General features: G+C 47.5%; 1 protein-coding gene across 1 annotated transcript in view; it reads left to right on the top strand.

The window, feature by feature from the left end:
- The window catches only part of TNNT1 (troponin T1, slow skeletal type), a 32538-nt gene extending 13170 nt beyond the window's left edge, over positions 1 to 19368 (top strand). Inside the window, exons 4-9 of the mRNA XM_075329094.1 lie at positions 6974 to 7051; positions 10426 to 10539; positions 11688 to 11797; positions 13294 to 13384; positions 13469 to 13509; positions 19089 to 19368. Coding sequence (XP_075185209.1) covers positions 6974 to 7051; positions 10426 to 10539; positions 11688 to 11797; positions 13294 to 13384; positions 13469 to 13509; positions 19089 to 19134 — 480 coding nt within the window. The 3' untranslated portion in view covers positions 19135 to 19368. The remainder of the gene's footprint in view (positions 1 to 6973; positions 7052 to 10425; positions 10540 to 11687; positions 11798 to 13293; positions 13385 to 13468; positions 13510 to 19088) is intronic.
- The last annotated feature ends 528 nt before the right edge of the window (positions 19369 to 19896 follow it).

Here is a 19896-nt window from a genome sequence, read left to right as displayed (position 1 = left end):
CGGATCAGAGGAGTGCCCACATTCTCCCTGGGCTCCCAGGACCTATCCTCAGGACCATACCCTTCCCAGTCCACCAGGAAGAACTGTCGACCTCGTACGGTCTTCATGGCCACGATATCCCTTACCGCATAGATGTCGTCCTCAGCAATAGGAGGAGGAGCCGGACTGGCGGCAGCGGAGAAGGGACCAAGGACAACCGCCTTGAGCAGAGACACGTGGAAGGAGTTGGGTATCCTCATCGTGGCCGGGAGCTGTAGTTTGAAGGAGACCTCATTGATCTTGCCGAGGACTTTAAACGGTCCGATGTAGCGAGGTCCCAGCTTGTAGGATGGTATCTTCAGTCGGATGTATTTGGAAGCAAGCCAGACGAGATCTCCCGGAGAGAAACACGGAGGATCCAGACGTCTCTTGTCCGCGTGCCTCTTCATCCGCAGGGATGCACGTGCAAGGGAGGCCTTAACTGAGTCCCAAATGGTTGTAAAGTCACGGAGTACTGCATAAGCAGCAGGGATGTCCGAGGAAGAGGATACAGGCAATGGGACAGACGGCTGAAGTCCGTAGACGACATGGAAGGGAGAACTGGAGGAGGACTCACTGACGTGGTGATTATGGGAGAATTCAGCCCAAGGAAGAAGCGTGGACCAATCGTCATGATGGGCGTTGACGTAGTGACGTAAGAAAGAGGTCAATATCTGATTGACCCGTTCCACTTGGCCGTTCGACTGAGGATGGTAGGCCGAAGAAAAGTCCAGAGTCACTCCCAGATGTTTACAGAGAGCCCTCCAGAAGCGGGAGGTGAACTGAGTTCCTCTGTCGGACACTATGTGTGATGGAAAGCCATGCAAGCGGAAGATGTGATGTATATAGGCGTCCGCGAGTTCCTGGGCAGAGGGCAGTCCAGCCATAGGAACGAAATGGGCCATTTTAGAGAACCGATCCACCACGACCCATATGACTGTGTGTCCGGAGGACAATGGCAAGTCCGTAATAAAGTCCATCGCTATGTGTTGCCAGGGAACTGAGGGTATGGGCAGAGGCAGAAGACGGCCATATGGCAGGTGTTTGGGAGTCTTGTTCCTGGCACAGGAGGAGCAGGCAGAGACAAAAGAGGCGACGTCCGTGCGAAGAGATGGCCACCAGTAATGACGTGCAATCGCATTCCATGTTCTCTTCTGACCTGCATGACCGGCTGTTTTCGAGGCATGGCCCCAGTGTAACACTTTTTGCCTGTCAGTCTCAGAGACATAGGTCTTCCCAGGCGGTATCTGGGCCAGGGTGACAGGAGCCACCGGAATGATCTTACTAGGGCAGATGATGGGTTGGGATGTCTCTTCCTCCTGCTCCATGGGCATGAAAGACCTAGACAAGGCATCCACGCGTACATTCTTGTTCGCGGGTCGGAAATGGAGCTGGAAGTCGAACCGGGCAAAGAACAAGGACCACCTGGCTTGCCGTGGGTTCAGTCGCTGAGCCGTCCGCAGGTATTCCAGGTTTTTGTGGTCCGTGTAAATAATGACGGGGTACACTGCTCCTTCCAGGAGATAGCGCCATTCCTCCAGAGCCAGCTTGACTGCCAATAGCTCTCTGTCACCGATGGTGTAGTTGCGTTCAGGCGCTGAGAAGCTCTTGGAGAAGAAACCGCAAGTCACCATCCTCCCGGAGGAGGTTTTCTGCATGAGCACTGCTCCGGCTCCCGAGGAGGAGGCATCCACCTCCAAGATGAACTGGCGGTTTAACTCTGGACGGTGGAGTACAGGAGAGGAGGCAAAGGCTCGCTTTAGAGAGCCAAACGCGGCGTCGGCCGCAGGTGACCAGTCCTTTGGATTAGCCCCCTTCTTGGTCAAGGCGGAAAGAGGAGCAGTCAGAGCCGAGAAGTGAGGAATAAACTGGCGGTAATAGTTGGCGAATCCCAGAAAGCGTTGGATTGCCTTCAGTCCAGAAGGAGGAGGCCAGTTGAGAACGGAAGAGACCTTCTTTGGATCCATCTGCAGTCCGGTATCGGTGATGAGGTAACCCAGGAAGGGGAGAGAAGACTGTTCGAAGACGCACTTCTCGTACTTGGCGTACAGACGATTCTCTCTCAGTCTTTGTAGAACCAGTTGCACGTTCTCTCGGTGGGTCTGGAGGTCCGGAGAGAAGACAAGGATGTCATCCAGATATACCACCACACAAACGTAGAGAAGGTCCCGGAACACATCGTTCACTAATTCTTGGAAGACTGCTGGTGCGTTACACAGGCCGAAGGGCATCACGCAGTATTCATAGTGCCCATCGCGAGTGTTGAACGCGGTCTTCCATTCATCCCCTGAGCGGATACGGACCAGGTTGTAGGCACCCCGAAGATCCAACTTGGTGAACACACGAGCTCCTCTGAGCCGATCAAACAATTCGGGGATGAGCGGCAGGGGGTACTTGTTTTTTACGGTGATTAGGTTCAATCCCCGGTAGTCTATACATGGGCGTAGGTCGCCCTCTTTCTTCTTTACGAAGAAGAAGCCTGCTCCAGCAGGAGAGGAGGATCTCCGAATGAATCCCTTAGCCAGGCTCTCTGTGATGTACGTAGACATGGCCCTTGTTTCGGCTGGAGACAGTGGATATATCCGTCCTCGAGGTGGTGTAGTTCCCGGGAGCAGGTCAATGGCACAATCGTAAGGACGATGTGGCGGAAGTACTTCGGACTCCTTCTTATCAAAGACGTCCACGAAGGACCAATAGGCTGAGGGCAGTCCCGGTAGGGACTCGGGAACCGGAGGTCGCCGGATAGGTTGTATGGTCTTCAGACAGTTCTCATGGCAAGAAGACCCCCATCGAGTGATATCGCCAGTACCCCAGCTGACTGAAGGCTCGTGTGTCCGCAACCAAGGAAGGCCCAGCAGGATTTGATGTGACATATGTGGGAGGACGTAGAGAGCGATGTTCTCGGTGTGCAGAGCACCGATACGCAGTTCAAGCGGCTTGGTGATCCAGGAGATGGTGTCAGAGAGGGGTCTCCCATCCACAGAGGCAATCACAAGAGGTTTGGCGAGTGGAGTAACAGGCACCTGGTATTTGTCCACCGTGGCCTGCTGGATGAAATTGCCTGCTGCCCCAGAATCGAGGTACGCCTCCGCCGTAAACCGCGTCTCTCCCGTTGTCACTTGCACAGTCCATGTAACTGGGTCTGAGAGAGTCCCAGCACCTAGGGTGGCCTCTCCTACCAACCCTAGGCTTTGGAGTTTCCCGGCCTCTCTGGACAGGAGCGTAGCAGGTGTGTGCCCTCTCCGCAGTAGAAGCAGAGACCCTTGGCGAGCCGCTCTGCTCGGCGTTGTTCAGACTGTCGCACACGGTCGATCTGCATGGGCTCATGGACGGAGACACCAGAGGCCGTTGACTGAAGTACGGCGGGCTTCTGTGGAGGAGAGGAATGCCTTACCGGACGTCTCTCTCGGGACACCTCTTTGGACCACTCCTGAAAGCGTATGTCCACTCGAGTTGCTAGGGTAATCAGGGCGTCCAGGGTGGACGGTACGTCACGTCCAGCCAGCTCATCTTTGATTCGACCCGAGAGTCCTTCCCAGAAGGCGGCGGTTAGGGCCTCGTTATTCCACCCGAGTTCTGAAGCCAAGGTGCGGAAACGGATGGCGTATTGACCCACCGTCAGAGTCCCCTGACGTAACCGGAGAAGAGATGAAGCAGACGCGGAGGCGCGTCCGGGTTCGTCAAAGGTGCTGCGAAAGGCCTGCAGGAACTCCTGGAGGTTCTTGGTCATAGGGTCCTCCTTCTCCCACAAAGGGTTCATTCACGCCAGTGCCTCGCCCTCTAGGTGAGACATGATGAAGGCGACCTTGGCTTGGTCGGAGGCAAACAAATGTGGCAGCTGCGTGAAATGGAGGGAGCATTGGTTTATAAACCCCCTGCAGGTCTTGGGATCTCCGGCGTACCGGGGTGGTGAGGCCAAACGCAGTCTGGAAGCATCCGAGGAGGCTGCCACGGGAGCGGGGGCCGTGGATTGACTAGTGGAGACCCGAGGCGCTGAAGATGTGACCGAGGCTTGTAGCGTGTTCAAGCGGGCGTCCACGGAGGTCATAAAGTTCAGCATGCGGGTCTGGACTTCACGCTGGCGTTGGAGTTCCTCATGCAAGGCCGCTAGTGCTTCGGCGGGATCCATGGCCTGTTCTTACTGTTAGGGCCAGATGGACGGGCAGACCCGGGAGGTGGATCCACTGGGCCGAACTCCCTGATGAGGGAAAGGAGTCCGGTAGCCGGAGCACTTTAGGTAGCAGGACAGTCCGTGCACTGGAACACAATGGAGAAGTCCCTGGGACCACGAGGTCACTGATGGTGGTCCGGGTGACGGAGCTCAGGTTCGGAAGCCGTGATGATGTCTGGCGGGGTCCGGAACCGTTGGAGCGAGATGACGAGTCACCGCAGGGAACCGAGATGGTACGGACTGTCAGGATGGCAGATGGGCAGCGTTCGGGGTTCGAGATACAGCAGGACCGGATGGCGATGCAGGATCGGCTCTAGAAGACAGAGAGGTAAGTATCTCACAGAACACAAGGAGACCTGACTCCTAGCTTGGGAAAACACGAAGAACAGGCCCCGCTCCCTTGGACATTAACCCCCTTTATACCCTGTACCTGTATGCATCATTTCCTGTCAGTGGACACTGGCCCTTTAAGAAAGGGTCAGTAACCGCGCGCGCGCCCTAATGCGCATGCGCGCGGCCCGGGTGCCAGAAGCCAGGGCAGGAAGCTGAGAGGAGGACGCAGCAGAGCCGGCCAGGGACTGGGAAGCCGACAGGCGCCGGGAGCGGGAACCCGGAGGCTTGGGAAGCGTGGGCACTGGAGACTGGAGAGCGGGGAGCGTGGCAGGTGAGCCGGGGAGCGGAGCAGAGGACCCGGGGAGCGGAGCAGAGGACCTGGGGAGCGTGACATATAGCCACAAAATTTTGCACACTCACACTTCTGGACCCCGAGAGTGTCATAGTCTATGTTTTGAGGGGAAATTTTAACCCCACTCTTTACAGTTATTCACCAAAAAACCTGCCTCCATTAAAGCGAATGGAGCTGGGAGCCACAGTGCAGCCAGAACTTCAGAAGAATGCGCAGCCACGCCCTTAAATGGAATGTTGGCGTGTCACAATGCAGCCAGGGAAAGAGACAGACACAGACAGGGAAAGAGGCAGACACAGACAGGGTAAGACACAGACAGGGAAAGAGACAGACAGAGAAAGAGAGGGAAAGAGAGAGACAGGTTAAGAGACAGACACAGACAGGTAAAGAGACAGACACAGACAAAGAGACAGAGACAGACACAGGGAAACAGACAGACAGGGAAAGAGAGGGAAAGAGACAGAGAGAAAGAGAGGGAAAGAGACAGAGAGAAAGAGAGGGAAAGAGACAGACAGGGAAAGAGACAGACAGGGAAAGAGACAGACATAGATAAAAAGACAAGGAAAGAGATAGACAGACAGACAGGGAAAGAGATTGAGACAGACGGAGAAAGAGACAGAGACAGTTAGGGAAAGAGACAGACAGACAAAGAGATAGAGAGAGAGAGAGAGACAGAGAGATATATACAGAGGGGGAGACAGACAGAGAATGGGAGAGAAACAGAGAGACAGTTACTACCCCGGGCGTTAATACATTCTATTTATACATTCTATCCCGGGAATGTTAATACATTCTATTTTGTTAACAGCAGTTATTAACCCGGGCGAAGCCTGGTAGTACAGTTAGTTACCTATAAAGCTCTACATGCCGTAGGTCAAGCATACCTCTGAGACCGTCTCTTGCCTCATGTGTCCCAGCGACCAGTCCGGGCTCATAGGGAAGGCTTCCTCCGAGTCCCGTCAATAAGCCACTGTCGATTGGTAACTCCCAGGGTTAGAGCCTTCTCTATAGCAGTCCCAACCCTTTGGAACAATCTCTCCCCAGAGATCCGTATTGTCCCTACTCTACTGGAATTCCGTAATGACCTTAAGACTTACATATGTCGGCAGGCCTTGGACGGGCAGTGTTGACTACGGCTAATAATTTTAAAAATTGCTATAAATAGGGTATGTTTGTTGAGTTTTTAATGTTTTTTTAAGGTTAACTGATTTTACGTAAAATGTTTCTATTTGTTTAAAACTTTGTATTTTGCATTTATATGTTGTGAACCACTCTGAGTCTTTGGAGAGGGGCGGAATACAAGTTTTCTAAATAAATAAATGTTAGAAAATAGTAGAGAAAATGATCATCTATATATCATCTGATGGAGTGTCATGCTAACTATGGAGAATTAACAAGCGAATAGTAAAAAAGGAGGGAAGAGAAAAGGGAAACCCTGTGTCTAGGGAAGGGGGAGATGGTGACCCCTGATCCAACCTTCTGCTGGCCCCTTGTTCCCCTGACTACTTTAGATAGGTTCCGCATATATGCGCCGAGCAGGATACTTAACCCTGGCTGACCCTGAACTGGGCCCTAGGTAAAGAACGGATGGGATGAGAGCTTAGTCAACCCCACTAAGCTCTACAGAAGACACAGGGAGCACAAACAAGGGGAAGTGAACAAATAACTTATCTCCAGGAAGTCTCTGGGAGAGTAACAGCAACACACAACAATATTTCTCCAGATGAATACAAGTAGACTGCTTGCACTCAAGGTATTTTGTCTACTCAAGGTATAGGAATTTAACTCTATCACCAGCAAACACAAAAGAGAAATGTGGGTATTTAAGGACACATGAGAAAGTGATGATGATTAACAGCTGAAAGGGGAGGATATCCACAGGGTCCTAAAAAGAAAGGGATAAACCCCAGGCAGAGAAGATACATAGAATACCATTTACGCCACAGCAGGAAGAATAGAATTTCAGGGAGAAGATTGTGTAGCCAAATGCCGCGACCTTCTACAGCCGGACACCAGCCTGTCAACCGTGACACACACGATATGGAGGGTGCCAATATTTTTGCGGCGAGATACAATCTTTTAATTATTGTGTCCTTTAGGAACACCGGAGAGCTGAACGGGCAGAGCAACATCGCTTCAGGACTGAAAAGGAGCGGGAGAGGCAAGCCAGGATGGCGGTAAGTAAATCATAACCGTCATTTTAATCTTTAATATTACACATTAAAAAAAAAAAAAATGATAAAATATCCTAGCACAGAAATCTGCCTCTTTCTCCTCCTTGACTCATCTTACTCAATTCAGGTGTAAAAACTGTCTTCAGTGAAGAGATAGGAGATGGCAGATGGTGCTTCTTGTGCCGCTCTTCTTTCCAGAGTTACGGTCTATTTTGAAAAAATGTCTTCCACCAGTTCTTGGTTGACTAACTTTAAAAGAGAAGCTGCACCAGTCATTCAGGGACTAGCACTCGATTTGCTGTAGTGCTATGTATCTGTGGTTTTAAAAGAAAAGTGTCCTCAGAAATTTACCCTATATATTACATAGTTACATAGGTTGAAAAAAAGACCTAGGTCCATCAAGTTCAACCTTCCTCCACCAATTAGCCCTTTTAACAAGTAAAGGCCCGTTACACGCAACGACATATCTAACGATATATTGTTGGGGGTCACGGATTCCGTGACGCACATCGTTAGCGACGTCGTTGACACCAATGAGCGACCGTTAATGATGGAAAATACTCACCAAATCGTCCATCGTTGACACGTCGTTCCTTTTCAAAATATCGTTGATTGTTGAAGACGCAGGTTGTTCGTCGTTCCAGAGGCAGCACACATCGCTACATGTGACACCTCGGGAACGACGAACTACAGCTTACCTGCAGCCGCCGGCAATGAGGAAGGAAGGAGGTGGGCAGGATGTTACGGCCACTCATCTCCGCCCCTCCGCTTCTATTGGGCGGCCGCTTAGTGACGCCGCACGAACCGCCCCCCTTAGAAAGGAGGTGGCTCGCCGGCCACAGCGACGTCGCTAGGCAGGTAAGTTCGTGTAACGGCTCCTAACGATATTGTGTACCACGGGCAGCGATTTGCCCGTGACGCACAAACGACGGGGGCGGGTACGCTCTCTAGCGATATCGCTAGCGATAGCGCTGTGTGGAAAGCCCCCTTAAGGATTACCCAATGTAGACAGTAACATTAAAGGGCTCTTCCAACCTGTTCCCATCCCATCGAGATGCTGGTCCCACCACCGTCTGATAGAGCTGGGCCCCTGGTACAAGAACCCCTTCATATTCATTCCTATGGGAGCAATGAAAATTGCCAAGAAAACTTGATTGGAAATTTTTGGAGTGAATAGTAGAACGCTCCTCCTGCATGGCCACCTCTTCATCACCAATATCATGTGTTGGGTCTTCGTTCTTGAGATGTCATCTATTGGACATCTACCTAGAACGTTGTGACTTTGGCCAATGCTTCAGTATTTGAGTAAATAGAACATGTCACTCCATGATTCCGTAAACCATGAAATAAATATTATGTAACTTGTGTACGGCTTTTGTATCACATCATCCTTTCATGAAAAGTATTGAGCAGTAGAGATCAGGGTCAAGTCATGCAGGGACCAAGCAGCTGAAATTTCTTATTTTAGAGGTTTGTGATCTGTTCTGTTTTCTCATGGGTTCTGTCGACATTTTTAGCTGGAGAAAAGTAGATGGAAGAAATTAGTTTTCCGTAGTCGTAAGCCGTCTGTACTGGCTGTAGATTTCTATTATAGGTGGTTTTGTCCTGTTTTAGCGACGTCGTGAGAGCTGACAAGTGGCTACAAAAAGGAAATGGGTCAGATTTGGACATGAACCACCTTACTTCATTTCCTACAGTGTCACCATTGCAGAAGCTCTGTCTCGTGGGCAAATATTAAAGGGGTTTTCCGGTTTCAGTAAACTTGTCTCCCGGCTACAGTTTTATTTAGCAAAAAAGACAAAAACTGTACTTTACTGACCATCCCGGGGTCAGGGCTCAGTCTTTGCCTTTCCTCTTGGTGGTGCCCTTTTAGGGTAATGTTTAAAGTATGTTTCCCCCATGAATGAGCAGCAAAAGGCCCACTGGACATTGGTGAAGGAGGGGGCATCGGGCTACACAGGCCCGCACTTCGCCAAGGAGACTCTATGTGCGGATGTGGCTTCAAGTGGGGTGCATGACACTTACTGTTTTCTTCAGGCTGGCATCCATCACCCTGCTGGTAGTCATCATCGTAAACAGTAACACACGCAACACTAGAGTTCGCTTAGCCAACCAGAATCATACACTTTTATTCTTCACACCATTATGACGGACATGGCCTTCCTTTCCTTTCCTTCCTCTCATTGTAGGGTTTTAGCACAGTTATTAACGGCATTTTACCAGGCACCTGGAAACCCCCCGACAGGTGCCACAAAACACAGGGGCCACAATACAATGGAGGGCCCTGGCGCTAGGTTGATGGGAGCTTGGTCAGCACCTGCACCACCTGAGGCTAAAACCTGCACTCCATGATGTCCCTATATGGGTTCTTTCACCCTATCGCCAATCACGTTCCTAAACCCTTACTTACCCTAAACTTACCCTGGCTAGTGAGCATGACAGCAAAAGCACTAGTCTTGCCTGTGCAATAAAGAAACACAAGGGTAGGAAAACAGACAGGGGAAATTGACACAAAAAGGAAAACACTCCAAGCAGCTATTATGCAGCTAACACCACATCTGCAAATGAAACAAGACAAAAGCTTCTTCTAGAGCCAGGCTCTTTCCAAAGTGGACCGCAAGAAAATGAGGTTTCAGATTCTATCACAGACCTCAGATGATAAGACATGCAACTGTATATAGTGAAGGGGAGAGGTAGCAAATGAGCTGCACCTGACATAAAAGTTACCGACAGCAGCCAGACAGGCAAGGGTGCTTAACCCTTACAGCACTACAAGCAAATAGATGCCACTCAAGTACCAGTGGTGGATCTGCAAGCAATAAAGAGCTGTGATCATCTGATTCCAGGCAAGGCACACTCATGACAGGAGTACTGCTTCTCGACCTGTTCGAACCCATCTATCTTGGTTCTCGTCTTCAGGGTCTGGGGTCTGTGCCTCCTTCCCCCTAACTCCGTGTACCATTGTCCCATTCTTGGCGAAGATGGCTCTCTAGCTGGATGACTCTCTAAGTCCGTTGGGGTGACCCATAGGCTCTGGACCTCTTGAGGTTACGTCAGGGTTCCCTGAGTGGCCCTAGCACCGAGACCACATCTTCTCACACTTGAACCCTATTCTCTACTGGTCCCTTCTCGAGCCTTCCCTCCTGTTCTCTTTCCTGCCATCCGCCACTCCTCCCTTGCACTACGTTAACCCTATCTTGTCTAACATCTAATCTAAAGCCGAATCGCTACTAGATAGCAACTGTTGATGATACAAACATATACATCTTATAGTATTAATCATTTTATAAAACATGGTATATACACACGGTGGGGCACATCCAACACTCGGACCAATATAGGATAAATATTCACAATGGAAATGTGGTTCTTTATAGGAAGAAAAAATGAGAAAAGAAGAAGAGGAGGCTAAAAAACGAGCAGACGATGATGCCAAGAAGAAAAAAGTTCTATCCAACATGGGAGCCCAGTTTGGGGGATATCTCATGAAGGTAAGCCATCATCATGGGTGACATATTGTTATTGATAAAATATAACAACCTGAGAAAAACAAACATATAGTTTATCATTGGTATTTTTTTAATAAGTCACTTTCCTTTTTTTTGTCTTATGCGGGCGTCACATGAGACGAGCTATCGTGCGATATGTCGTCGGGGTCACGGTTTTCGTGACGCACATCCGGCATCGCTTGCGACGTCGCTTTGTGTGACACCTCCGAGCGACGCAGAATTGCTCACAAATCATGAGTCTCGTGTACTCGTCGCTTATTTTTAAAAAACTGTTTATTTTTAATGGCACCGGTTGTTCATCGTTCCCGGGGTAGCACACATCGCTCTGTGTGACACCCCGTGAACGATGAACACAGCTTACCTGCGGCTCCCGCCGGCAATGCGGAAGGAAGGAGGTGGGCGGGATGTTTACATCCCGCTCATCTCTGCCCCTCCGCTTCTATTGGCCGGCCGCTGTGTGACGTCTCTGTGACGCCGAACGTCCCTCCCCCTTCAGGAAGTGGATGTTCGCCGCCCACAGCGAGGTCGCTCAGCAGGTAAGTACGTGTGACGGGGGTTTAACGAATTTGTGCGAAACGGGCAACTAATTGCCTATGACGCACAAACGACGGGGGCGGGTACGATCGCTCGTGCAATCACACGATAGATCGTACCGTGTGAAGCCCGCATTAGTATTTGCTAAAATTAATTGCACCAAATTCACAAAAATTGTGCACATTATTTATTACATTTTTGCAGTAAATAATGGTCTTTTTTTCCAGTCTTTAACCATTTTTAAACCAAAAAGTTACATCTTTTTCAAAATGTAAAAATTGATTTCTTCATGCAAAAAAATCACTCTTGGGGAAAGGGGGTCATTTGTGACAAATTTTAGTTTTTCGAAAAGTTGCAAATGAGGAATCAGATGAAAACATCTGGAAAGCCTAAACCAAGTGAACACATAACATAGTGTGGAAAAAAGCACAAAAGGAAAGATGAATTTGGTGCAAACTTCCCCAAAAAAGGTGTAAAACACCAAAAACTCAAGGTGCAAATGCTATAATAAATAGGGCTCATAGCGTGTCCCCCTGCAAGAGCGTTCGTACTGTACATGGATTATTTTAAGGTTATCCACCTTTTTTCTTTCTTAGGCGGAGCAGAAGAGAGGGAAGAGACAAACCGGTCGTGAAATGAAGAGAAAGATTCTAGCGGAGCGGCACAAACCTTTATGCATCGAGAACATGAATGAAAACCAGCTAAAGTACATAGTGCACATAAAAGAAAAACATCCCGCGAATAATAATATAAGCATAATATGGTGGCAAAACAGCCTCAGATAGAACCAAGGAAAGCAGAAGAATGGTTTTCTCTGCTTCTCCTCCTTTTTCTCAGCGTTAGGGCTCAGGATGATTTGGTCTTCTGAGTGCTATCCATGGTTTTCACGGATTGCACTCTGACCTATATTATTCAATGAAACAATACAGATTAGCTTTTTTTTCACTGACTAATTTGGCATGTAAAAAAAATGGCTGCATGCACGAGTCTCCTCTGAGATTTGGATGAAATTCGGCCATTCAAGTCTTTAGGCTGATTGACAGATCTCTCCCTGTCACTACAGCGCTGGGAGGAGCCGGCCAAGGGCAGAGCTGGACTAGTCTTGTCTCCGGCTATGGTCCATGGCTGGATCTTCAAAGTATTATTTCTTGGAAACACTGGAGAGCCATCAAGCAGCCGGGATCTGGGCAACAAGAATCAGATGACAGGATCTTGATGCTTCTGTATTTTTGCACACAACCACATGCGAGGACGGTCATATCATTGGTACAACCTGGGGCCCAAGAGGCAAGAGGACCCATTTCTACCTCCAAAACAGGTGGAATTGTGCATTAGGATGAGATAATGGACTGCAAAGGTGTCACGGCCGCGGATAGAAGCTATACCGCCGCATAGTACAATACAAAAGGAAGGTGAAAGGAATGCCCTATCACTAGGGAAAGGGGGAAGTGGTGACCCCTGACAACAACCTGCAGTTCATCCTCACTGCCCCCACCGACCCTATAGGTTCCGCAGCTGGCCCTGACCAGGAATACCTCACCCTAGGATAACCCTGATCTGGGCCCTAAGTAAGGATGGCGGGTATGACCACTTGTCAACACCACTAACGCTAAGGGAGATAAAGGGAAACAATACAGAGGAAACTCAAATGCTACCATCTGAACCCAGGTAGATAGAAAAAGTCAAACACTTATCTTAGGAGCAGCTATCACAGAAGTCTTTGGAACAACAAGAGAAGATGAGCACTGCGGACCACAGCCAGGTACAAGTATAAACCGCACCCAACCCACCCTAGGGTGAGGTATATAAAGGAAGTCAGAGGCTAGCAACTCAGAGGAAAAACCGACAGTTTCCTAGGCTGTAGAAACAGTGAACTGTTAGATAACATGTGCTACCAATCTCTGGGATTTTCTAACATTTGCTGCCACTGGATTGTTAGCCGGCCATGACACATTCGTGACAAAAGGGCCCATATATTGTTCTTGTACAGATACCTTCTTCTGTCTGCGGCCGCCATTGTCCACATGTGCTGGAGAGATACTGAAGGACCTTCTGATAAATCTCACAGATATACCAGAATATTAAATAATACCCCTTTTAAATATCAAAAATTCTGGAGATATGTGTGAACAGCTTATATGGAAAACTGCCTGTATAGAAATTCCTAATAATATTGGATCAACGTCTCCTTTATTGTAATAGGGAGAAAGCTAAAGAGCTCACAGACTGGATGCATCAGCTGGAGTCCGAAAAGTTTGATCTCATGGAGAAGATGAAGACGCAAAAATACGAGGTATTATATAGATGTGGTGACACGTGCAGAACACATATACTTCTATATGTTATAATTCTACAACTCTCACTATTTTGGTTTTAGATTAACGTCCTATACAACCGTATAAGCCATGCGCAGAAATTGTAAGTATCTTGGTCTCTTTACTTTTAGACAACTGATCTCATTTGATAAATAGTCAAATTTTAATTCTCTATTTTTAAAAAATGCTGTTGTTTCACCCCGAAAATTTATTCCAAAATGGCGTCTCCTAGGTGCTTTTCTTTTCTGTGTAATACTGCCTGTTGTCGAGTGCAATCCACCTCCAGAAGCAGAGACAATGAGATGGATTAAAGGGGGTGGGACTGGGGCTTTGTCTCTGCTCCTTCATGCAGGTGTAACAGAGAGTATGGCTTTAAAAGGAACCTGTCAAATCCAAAAAACACTATTTACCTGCAGATTTAGTGGTTATTAACAAATTGTATTAAATTGATAAAAGTCTAAAATGACCGATTACTGAAACTGCAGCTGCAGGGAGAAAATTACGTTATATTTTCCATGCAGCTACTCCTTCCAGTCACCAGGTGACATAAGGAGAGCTTACAATCACCAATCATTACAAAGTGAGCACATGATAACCACTCCCCGGTAAATTCTATTTTATTTGTAACTTGTTATATACTGCCTGTTGTCGAGTGCAATCCACCTCCAGCATTAGAGACAATGAGACGCATTAGAGGAGGTGGAACCGGGACTTTGTCTCTGTTCCTGTTCCTCTGGTTATCAAACGGCAAATGATGTTAAAATGATAAAAATCTAAACTCACCGATTAATGGAGCTGCAGCTGCAGGGAGAAAATGACGTATTATTCTCCCTGCAGCTACTTTTTACAATCACCAGGTGACGTAGGGAAGGGTTACAATAACCAATCATTACAAAGTGAGCACACAATAACCACTCCCCAGTAAATTGATTGACAGTTTACACAGCAGTGTGTGTGTGTGTGTGTGTGTGTGTGTGTGTGTGTGTGTGTGTGTGTGTGTGTGTGTAATGTGTCTGTGCAGGCAATTAAATTTAAGGGAAGTGATTAGAGTGAGCGCAGTATGTACTTTCATTGAGTACCACTCTAAAGATTAGAAGCAAACAGCTTAAGGCCCCCTTCACACGCACGTGAAAAACACGTGCGTGTATTACGTTCCTTTTTCTGGTCCGTGTTCCGTATTTTATGTACGTTTCTCCAGCATGTGTGACATCCATGTGATGGCGTATGCTAGCCGTGTGTGCGTGTGGAATGTCCGTGTGTGCGTGAGATACGTACGTGAAATGTCCGTGTGTTGTCCGTGTGAAATGTTCCGTGTGTGATGCACAATGACGTTGCTACATGCCGGCTGACCGCCGACAGCGACGCGCAATGAGAATGAACTCTGGTGAACTTCACCCGACTTCATTGTCATACTGCGGCTCTGTCTGTGTCGCGTACTGATTAGCAGTCACCCGTGAAGAACTCACCGGTGACCGCTAATCCCCTGAGTGACTGAAGTGAGCAGCGCGATTAGCGCTGCTGTCACTCAGGCTACCCGCGGCTAGCTGTATCCTCCACCCGAGACCGCAACTCACCTGTGACTTTATCGCTGATCGTGCAGCTCACTTCAGTCACTTAGGCGACTTTCTGTCACAGTTGGAGGATCTGAGTGACGTCACTGCTGATGGCGCTTCTCACCTCAGTTGCTGTGTGGATCTGGCAGGAGTGGCGGTGTTCTACTGCAGCTCTTGTCAGCTTCATGTAGCTGAGCTGAGAGCGTCGCGGGACCTCTGTGGATTACACCGGACATGGAGGGGTTTTTGGGGCTTAATAAAGTGGTGAACGAGGGTGTTTTTTATTGTTTATTATTTCAAATAAAGGATTTTTTGGATGTGTGTGTTTATTTACTTTAACTTACAGGTTAATCATGGAAGGTGTCTCAGGGAGACGCCTGTCATGATTAATCTAGGACTTAGTGGCAGTTATGGGTTGCTGCCATTAACTCCTTATTACCCCGATTGCCACCGCACCAGGGCAATTTGGGATGAGTCGGGTAGCTTCCCGAAACTGTCGCATCTAATGGATGCGGCAATTCTGGGCAGCTGCTGGCTCATATTGTTAGGCTGGGGGCTCCCCGTAACGTGGAGCTCCCCATCCTGAGAATACCAGCCTTCAGTCGTGTGGCTTTACCCTGGCTGGTATCCAAATTGGGGGGTACCGCACGTCGTTTTTTTTAAATTATTTATTCATTTTTTTAACTACTCGATATTGACACGCCCACCGGCGGCTGTGATTGGTTGCAGTGAGACAGCTGTCACTCAGCGTGGGGGTGTGTCTCACTGCAACCAATCATAGGCGCCGGTGGGAGGGGAAAGCAGCGAATACGAGATTGAATAATGAGCGGCCGGCATTTTCAAAATAGTAAAAGCCGCCGGAGCTTTTTTAACAGCCGTGCAGCGCCGCGCTGGTGATCGGGGATCAGTGAGTATGAGAGGGGGGAGACTGACCGACAGACTGAGGGAGATTGACTGACATACACAGAAAAAAAAGATTGACCGACATCGCTTCAAAAAAGCACAAAACGGACACGGACCATACGGAGATGCATCCGTGTCACGTACGTGTGCTCACGGACCCATTGAGTTTAATGGGTGCGTGTGTGCGTGTTCCATGAGGAAAACGGACATGCATCCGTGTTTTACGGACAAACAAACGTATCACGCACATGGACACACGCACCGTATGGAATAACGCACGTGTAACTCCATACATTGATTAACATTGGAGTACATGTGTCCGTGTCTCCGGTACGTGCAGGAACGGACCTAACACGTACCGGAGACACGTGCGTATGAAGGGGGCCTAAAGCCTGCTTTACACTATACGATCCAGCATACGATATCGTATGCGATCGTACCCGCCCCCATCGTATGTGTGGCATGTTCAGTTTGTTGAAAGTGCCGCACAAACGATTAACCCCCATCACACGCACTTACCCATCCATACGTCCTCGATGTGAGCTTCGAACATCCACTTCCTGGAGTGGGAGGGACGTTCGGCGTCACATCGACGTCACGCGGCAGCCTGCCAATAGAAGCGGAGGGGCGGAGCTGAGCGGGACATAAACATCCCGCCCACCTCCTTCCTTCCACATTGCCGGCGGGAGCCGCAGGACGCAGGTAAGATCTGTTCATCATTCCCGGGGTGTCACACACTGCGATGTGTGCTATCCCGGGTACGATGAACAAACTGACGTGCAATTTTTAGGAATTGAACGATGTGCATGCGATGAACGTTTTACCGTTCAAACACAATCGCACGTACCTGTCACACACTGCAAGGTACCTTACGATGCCGGATGTGCGTCACTTACTACGTGACCCCGCCAACACATTGTAAGATATATTGCAGCGTGTAAAGTGCCCTTTAGGGAGAATATAACTTTATTTTCTCCCTGTAGCTGGGTGTAGAAGCAGGAGCAAAGACAAAGCCTCGACCCTACCTCCTGTAATTAAACTTGCCAGACATTACTTGAGCTATTACCACTGCACCTGCAGCATTTTTGAAGGTTACAGGTTCCCTTTCGGTACAGAAAATGCAAGCTAGAAAGTAAGAGAAAGGAAGTTCCAGCACCTATAGTGCTGGCAGAATGTTAGTAAGGAGGTACCACACAATTCAAGATATTATACTGGTGTGCGCAGTAAAACCAGTTTTTACTTGTGAAGATCTATTGCTTAGCATTATTACATTGCACCACTGAATGCCATCATTCATTTCAGCCTGTCATAAAACCACACAGCAATAATATGTCACAGCCATCCAGCTATGACTAAAGTACATTTCTAGTACAGGTAAACTGCTATGTGAGTGGGTGTTTGTTTTCTTAGAGCTCTATATTGTGCTGTTCCTCTGTTACACCTACTGGAAATATTGGCTAAATTGACAACGGAGTGTTACCTTTTCCTCTGTGTCCCTGCATGGCCTTAAATTAACAACACTGATTGGACAGTATCACACAATGTAGGGACAGAGCACATTGACGTTGGTAAAGGTAACACCCATTTGACAATCCATTTGTACATTTTCAGGAGGAATAACAGGGGAAATGTTCAATCCAATAAAAGATGATCCATAGATTTCATTAGGATGATACAAATATTTACTAATAAATGTCATCGGCGATAATGGATCCTCTGATGGAGTGGGTCAGGGCCTGTGTTACCTCTGATGAGACATTAGGTAAACTTTATGGTTATTTACACAGAATTTGGGGCTTCCTGGATCTTATCAATAAGGAACCAAACTCACTGATAAGACGTTGGCCAATACAGGATCCTGAGGCCAAAGAACATGACCGCATTCTTATCACGATGTTCCTTGTCAGTAGATCTTCCCTATAATCACTGACACATGTGAATGTTGTTTTGTACTACACCCCGGGGTGGATACTGTGACCGTCTGATATTATATGCGGTATATATTATTCTGTATGGGGTATGAATGCCACTTACGAATGACAGGAGAATTTTTAATGGACCTTTCATCTTGCTTTTTTGCCATATTAAATTTCTGTCCTATTCAACAGATGCACATTTTTTTCTATACCATTTAAGAAGATCTGTCACGTGAAAAAAGTTGTTAAATATCTTCTATAAATCCCTGAGCTCCCCTGATTCTGATGCTTTTTTCCGTTTTGCTCTAAGATGCTCCATTGCTGAGATATTCCCATTTGTTACTTTTGGAGTGCACTATGTGAAATCTCTTCTTGTAGATCAACAGAGCTTCTTTTCATATTCTTCTTCTTTCATTCCTTCAAGACTCTGCCAATCACAGCTCGGCAACATCTCAGAGCTGTGATTGGCAACAACTGCAAAAGAAGGAACATAGTTGTAGAGAAAAACATAAACCGCACCTCCAAAATTCATAAGTTGATCTAATGCCACTTGGCAAAAATTTCTGCACCTGCACATGAGGTTCTTTGTTTAACATTCTGATCACACTGTATGAAGCCCACTGCCATGCCAAGGCGAACCTCTGAGTGGGTCCCCAAATTTGACGGCTTAAAAGGTGCAGCGCTGTGCAACAGATGAACATTTTTTTCTATATCATTTAAGAAGATCTGTCATGCTAAACAAAAAATTGTAACTACTTTGTAAAAATCCTTGAGCTTCCCGGATTCTGGCATTTTTTTCCGTTTTGCTCTACGTCGCTGCATTGCTGAGATATTCTCATTTGTTACTTTGGAGTGCACTATGTGAAATCTCTTTTTGTAGTCCAACAAGGCTTTTTTCATAGTCTTCTTTTTTCATCCCTCCAAGACGCTGCCAATCACAGCTCGGCAGCATCTCAGAGCTGTAATTGACAACAGCTGAAAAGAAAGGGTGAAAGAAGAAAGAAAAAAGAAATACCAATTTGGATTACAAGCAGAGATTTCACATAGTGCGCTCCAAAATCTTTAAATGTGCATATCTCTGCAGTGGAGTGACGTAGAGCAAAACGGAAAAAAGTGCCAGAATCAGGGGAGAACAGAGATTTTTACAAAATATTTAACTCAATTTTTTAAGCAAGTGACAGGTCCTCTTTAATTAGCATTAGCATACCCTTGTTCAGCCAACAGTTTGATGAGTATGAAATCAATAATTGGTCAATATTGTCTAATTATGCAGAGGAAGGTTGAGAATAATTGTCTTTCTTTTTCTTCAGCAAAAAAGGAGCCGGAAAAGGCCGTGTAGGGGGTCGTTGGAAGTAAAGGTCCAATATGGTGATTGTGCACAATGCTGGAAGTTATTGTATTCGGGAATACATCCTGTGCTCTATATTTCATGTTATGTCTGGAGAAGACAATGATCCAAGCACAAGGACATACCGCTGCTTGTACAATGTGAGCCAAATGCATTGTCAGCAACTGTCTATAGATTTCTATGTGCTTTCAGGCCAACAACCACAGAAATGTCCCTTGCTGAATAAAATAACCCTGCAAAAACATCTGTCTGATTCCTTACGTTTACCATGTCTTATTTATGGTTTGCCACAACGATAGGAGAAAACCGTAGAGAGATTTATCATCGTCGTGGTCTTCTTACTCACTAATCTGTCATGTGTCAGATGAACAGGATGGGTTAATAGTGACGAATCATTGCAGGAGCGAAAGTCATAGAACTTTTTGTTTTTGTGGTGAAGGTCCACAGGGACGGCTCCAGGTTGAAGAACATGTGATGTTGTACAGAACCCCTATTTCCAAAATCTTGAGGACAGAACCTCAGGAGCAACTTGAATGAAGTGAGGACATTGGTAGCATTGTATAAATGTGGGCATCATATGCATATAGTAGCAATATTTGGTTATAGTGTGGCACCATTATTTGGGCACTATATGGCAGTAGTTGGGAGGTGCTATGTGAAAGTGTTACATGAGATGAAATGTCTTACTCCTAAATCTTCCCCATCACCTGTGAGTGATATTATTGAGAAAAGGAAGGAACCGCAGCAACTCAGCCACAAAGTGGAGACCC

The sequence above is a fragment of the Anomaloglossus baeobatrachus genome, chromosome 11 (genome assembly GCF_048569485.1).
Source record: "Anomaloglossus baeobatrachus isolate aAnoBae1 chromosome 11, aAnoBae1.hap1, whole genome shotgun sequence".
Classification (NCBI taxonomy): Eukaryota; Metazoa; Chordata; class Amphibia; order Anura; family Aromobatidae; genus Anomaloglossus; species Anomaloglossus baeobatrachus.
The sequence above is the reverse complement of the archived record's forward strand: the minus strand, read 5'-3'. Positions and strand labels throughout refer to the sequence as shown.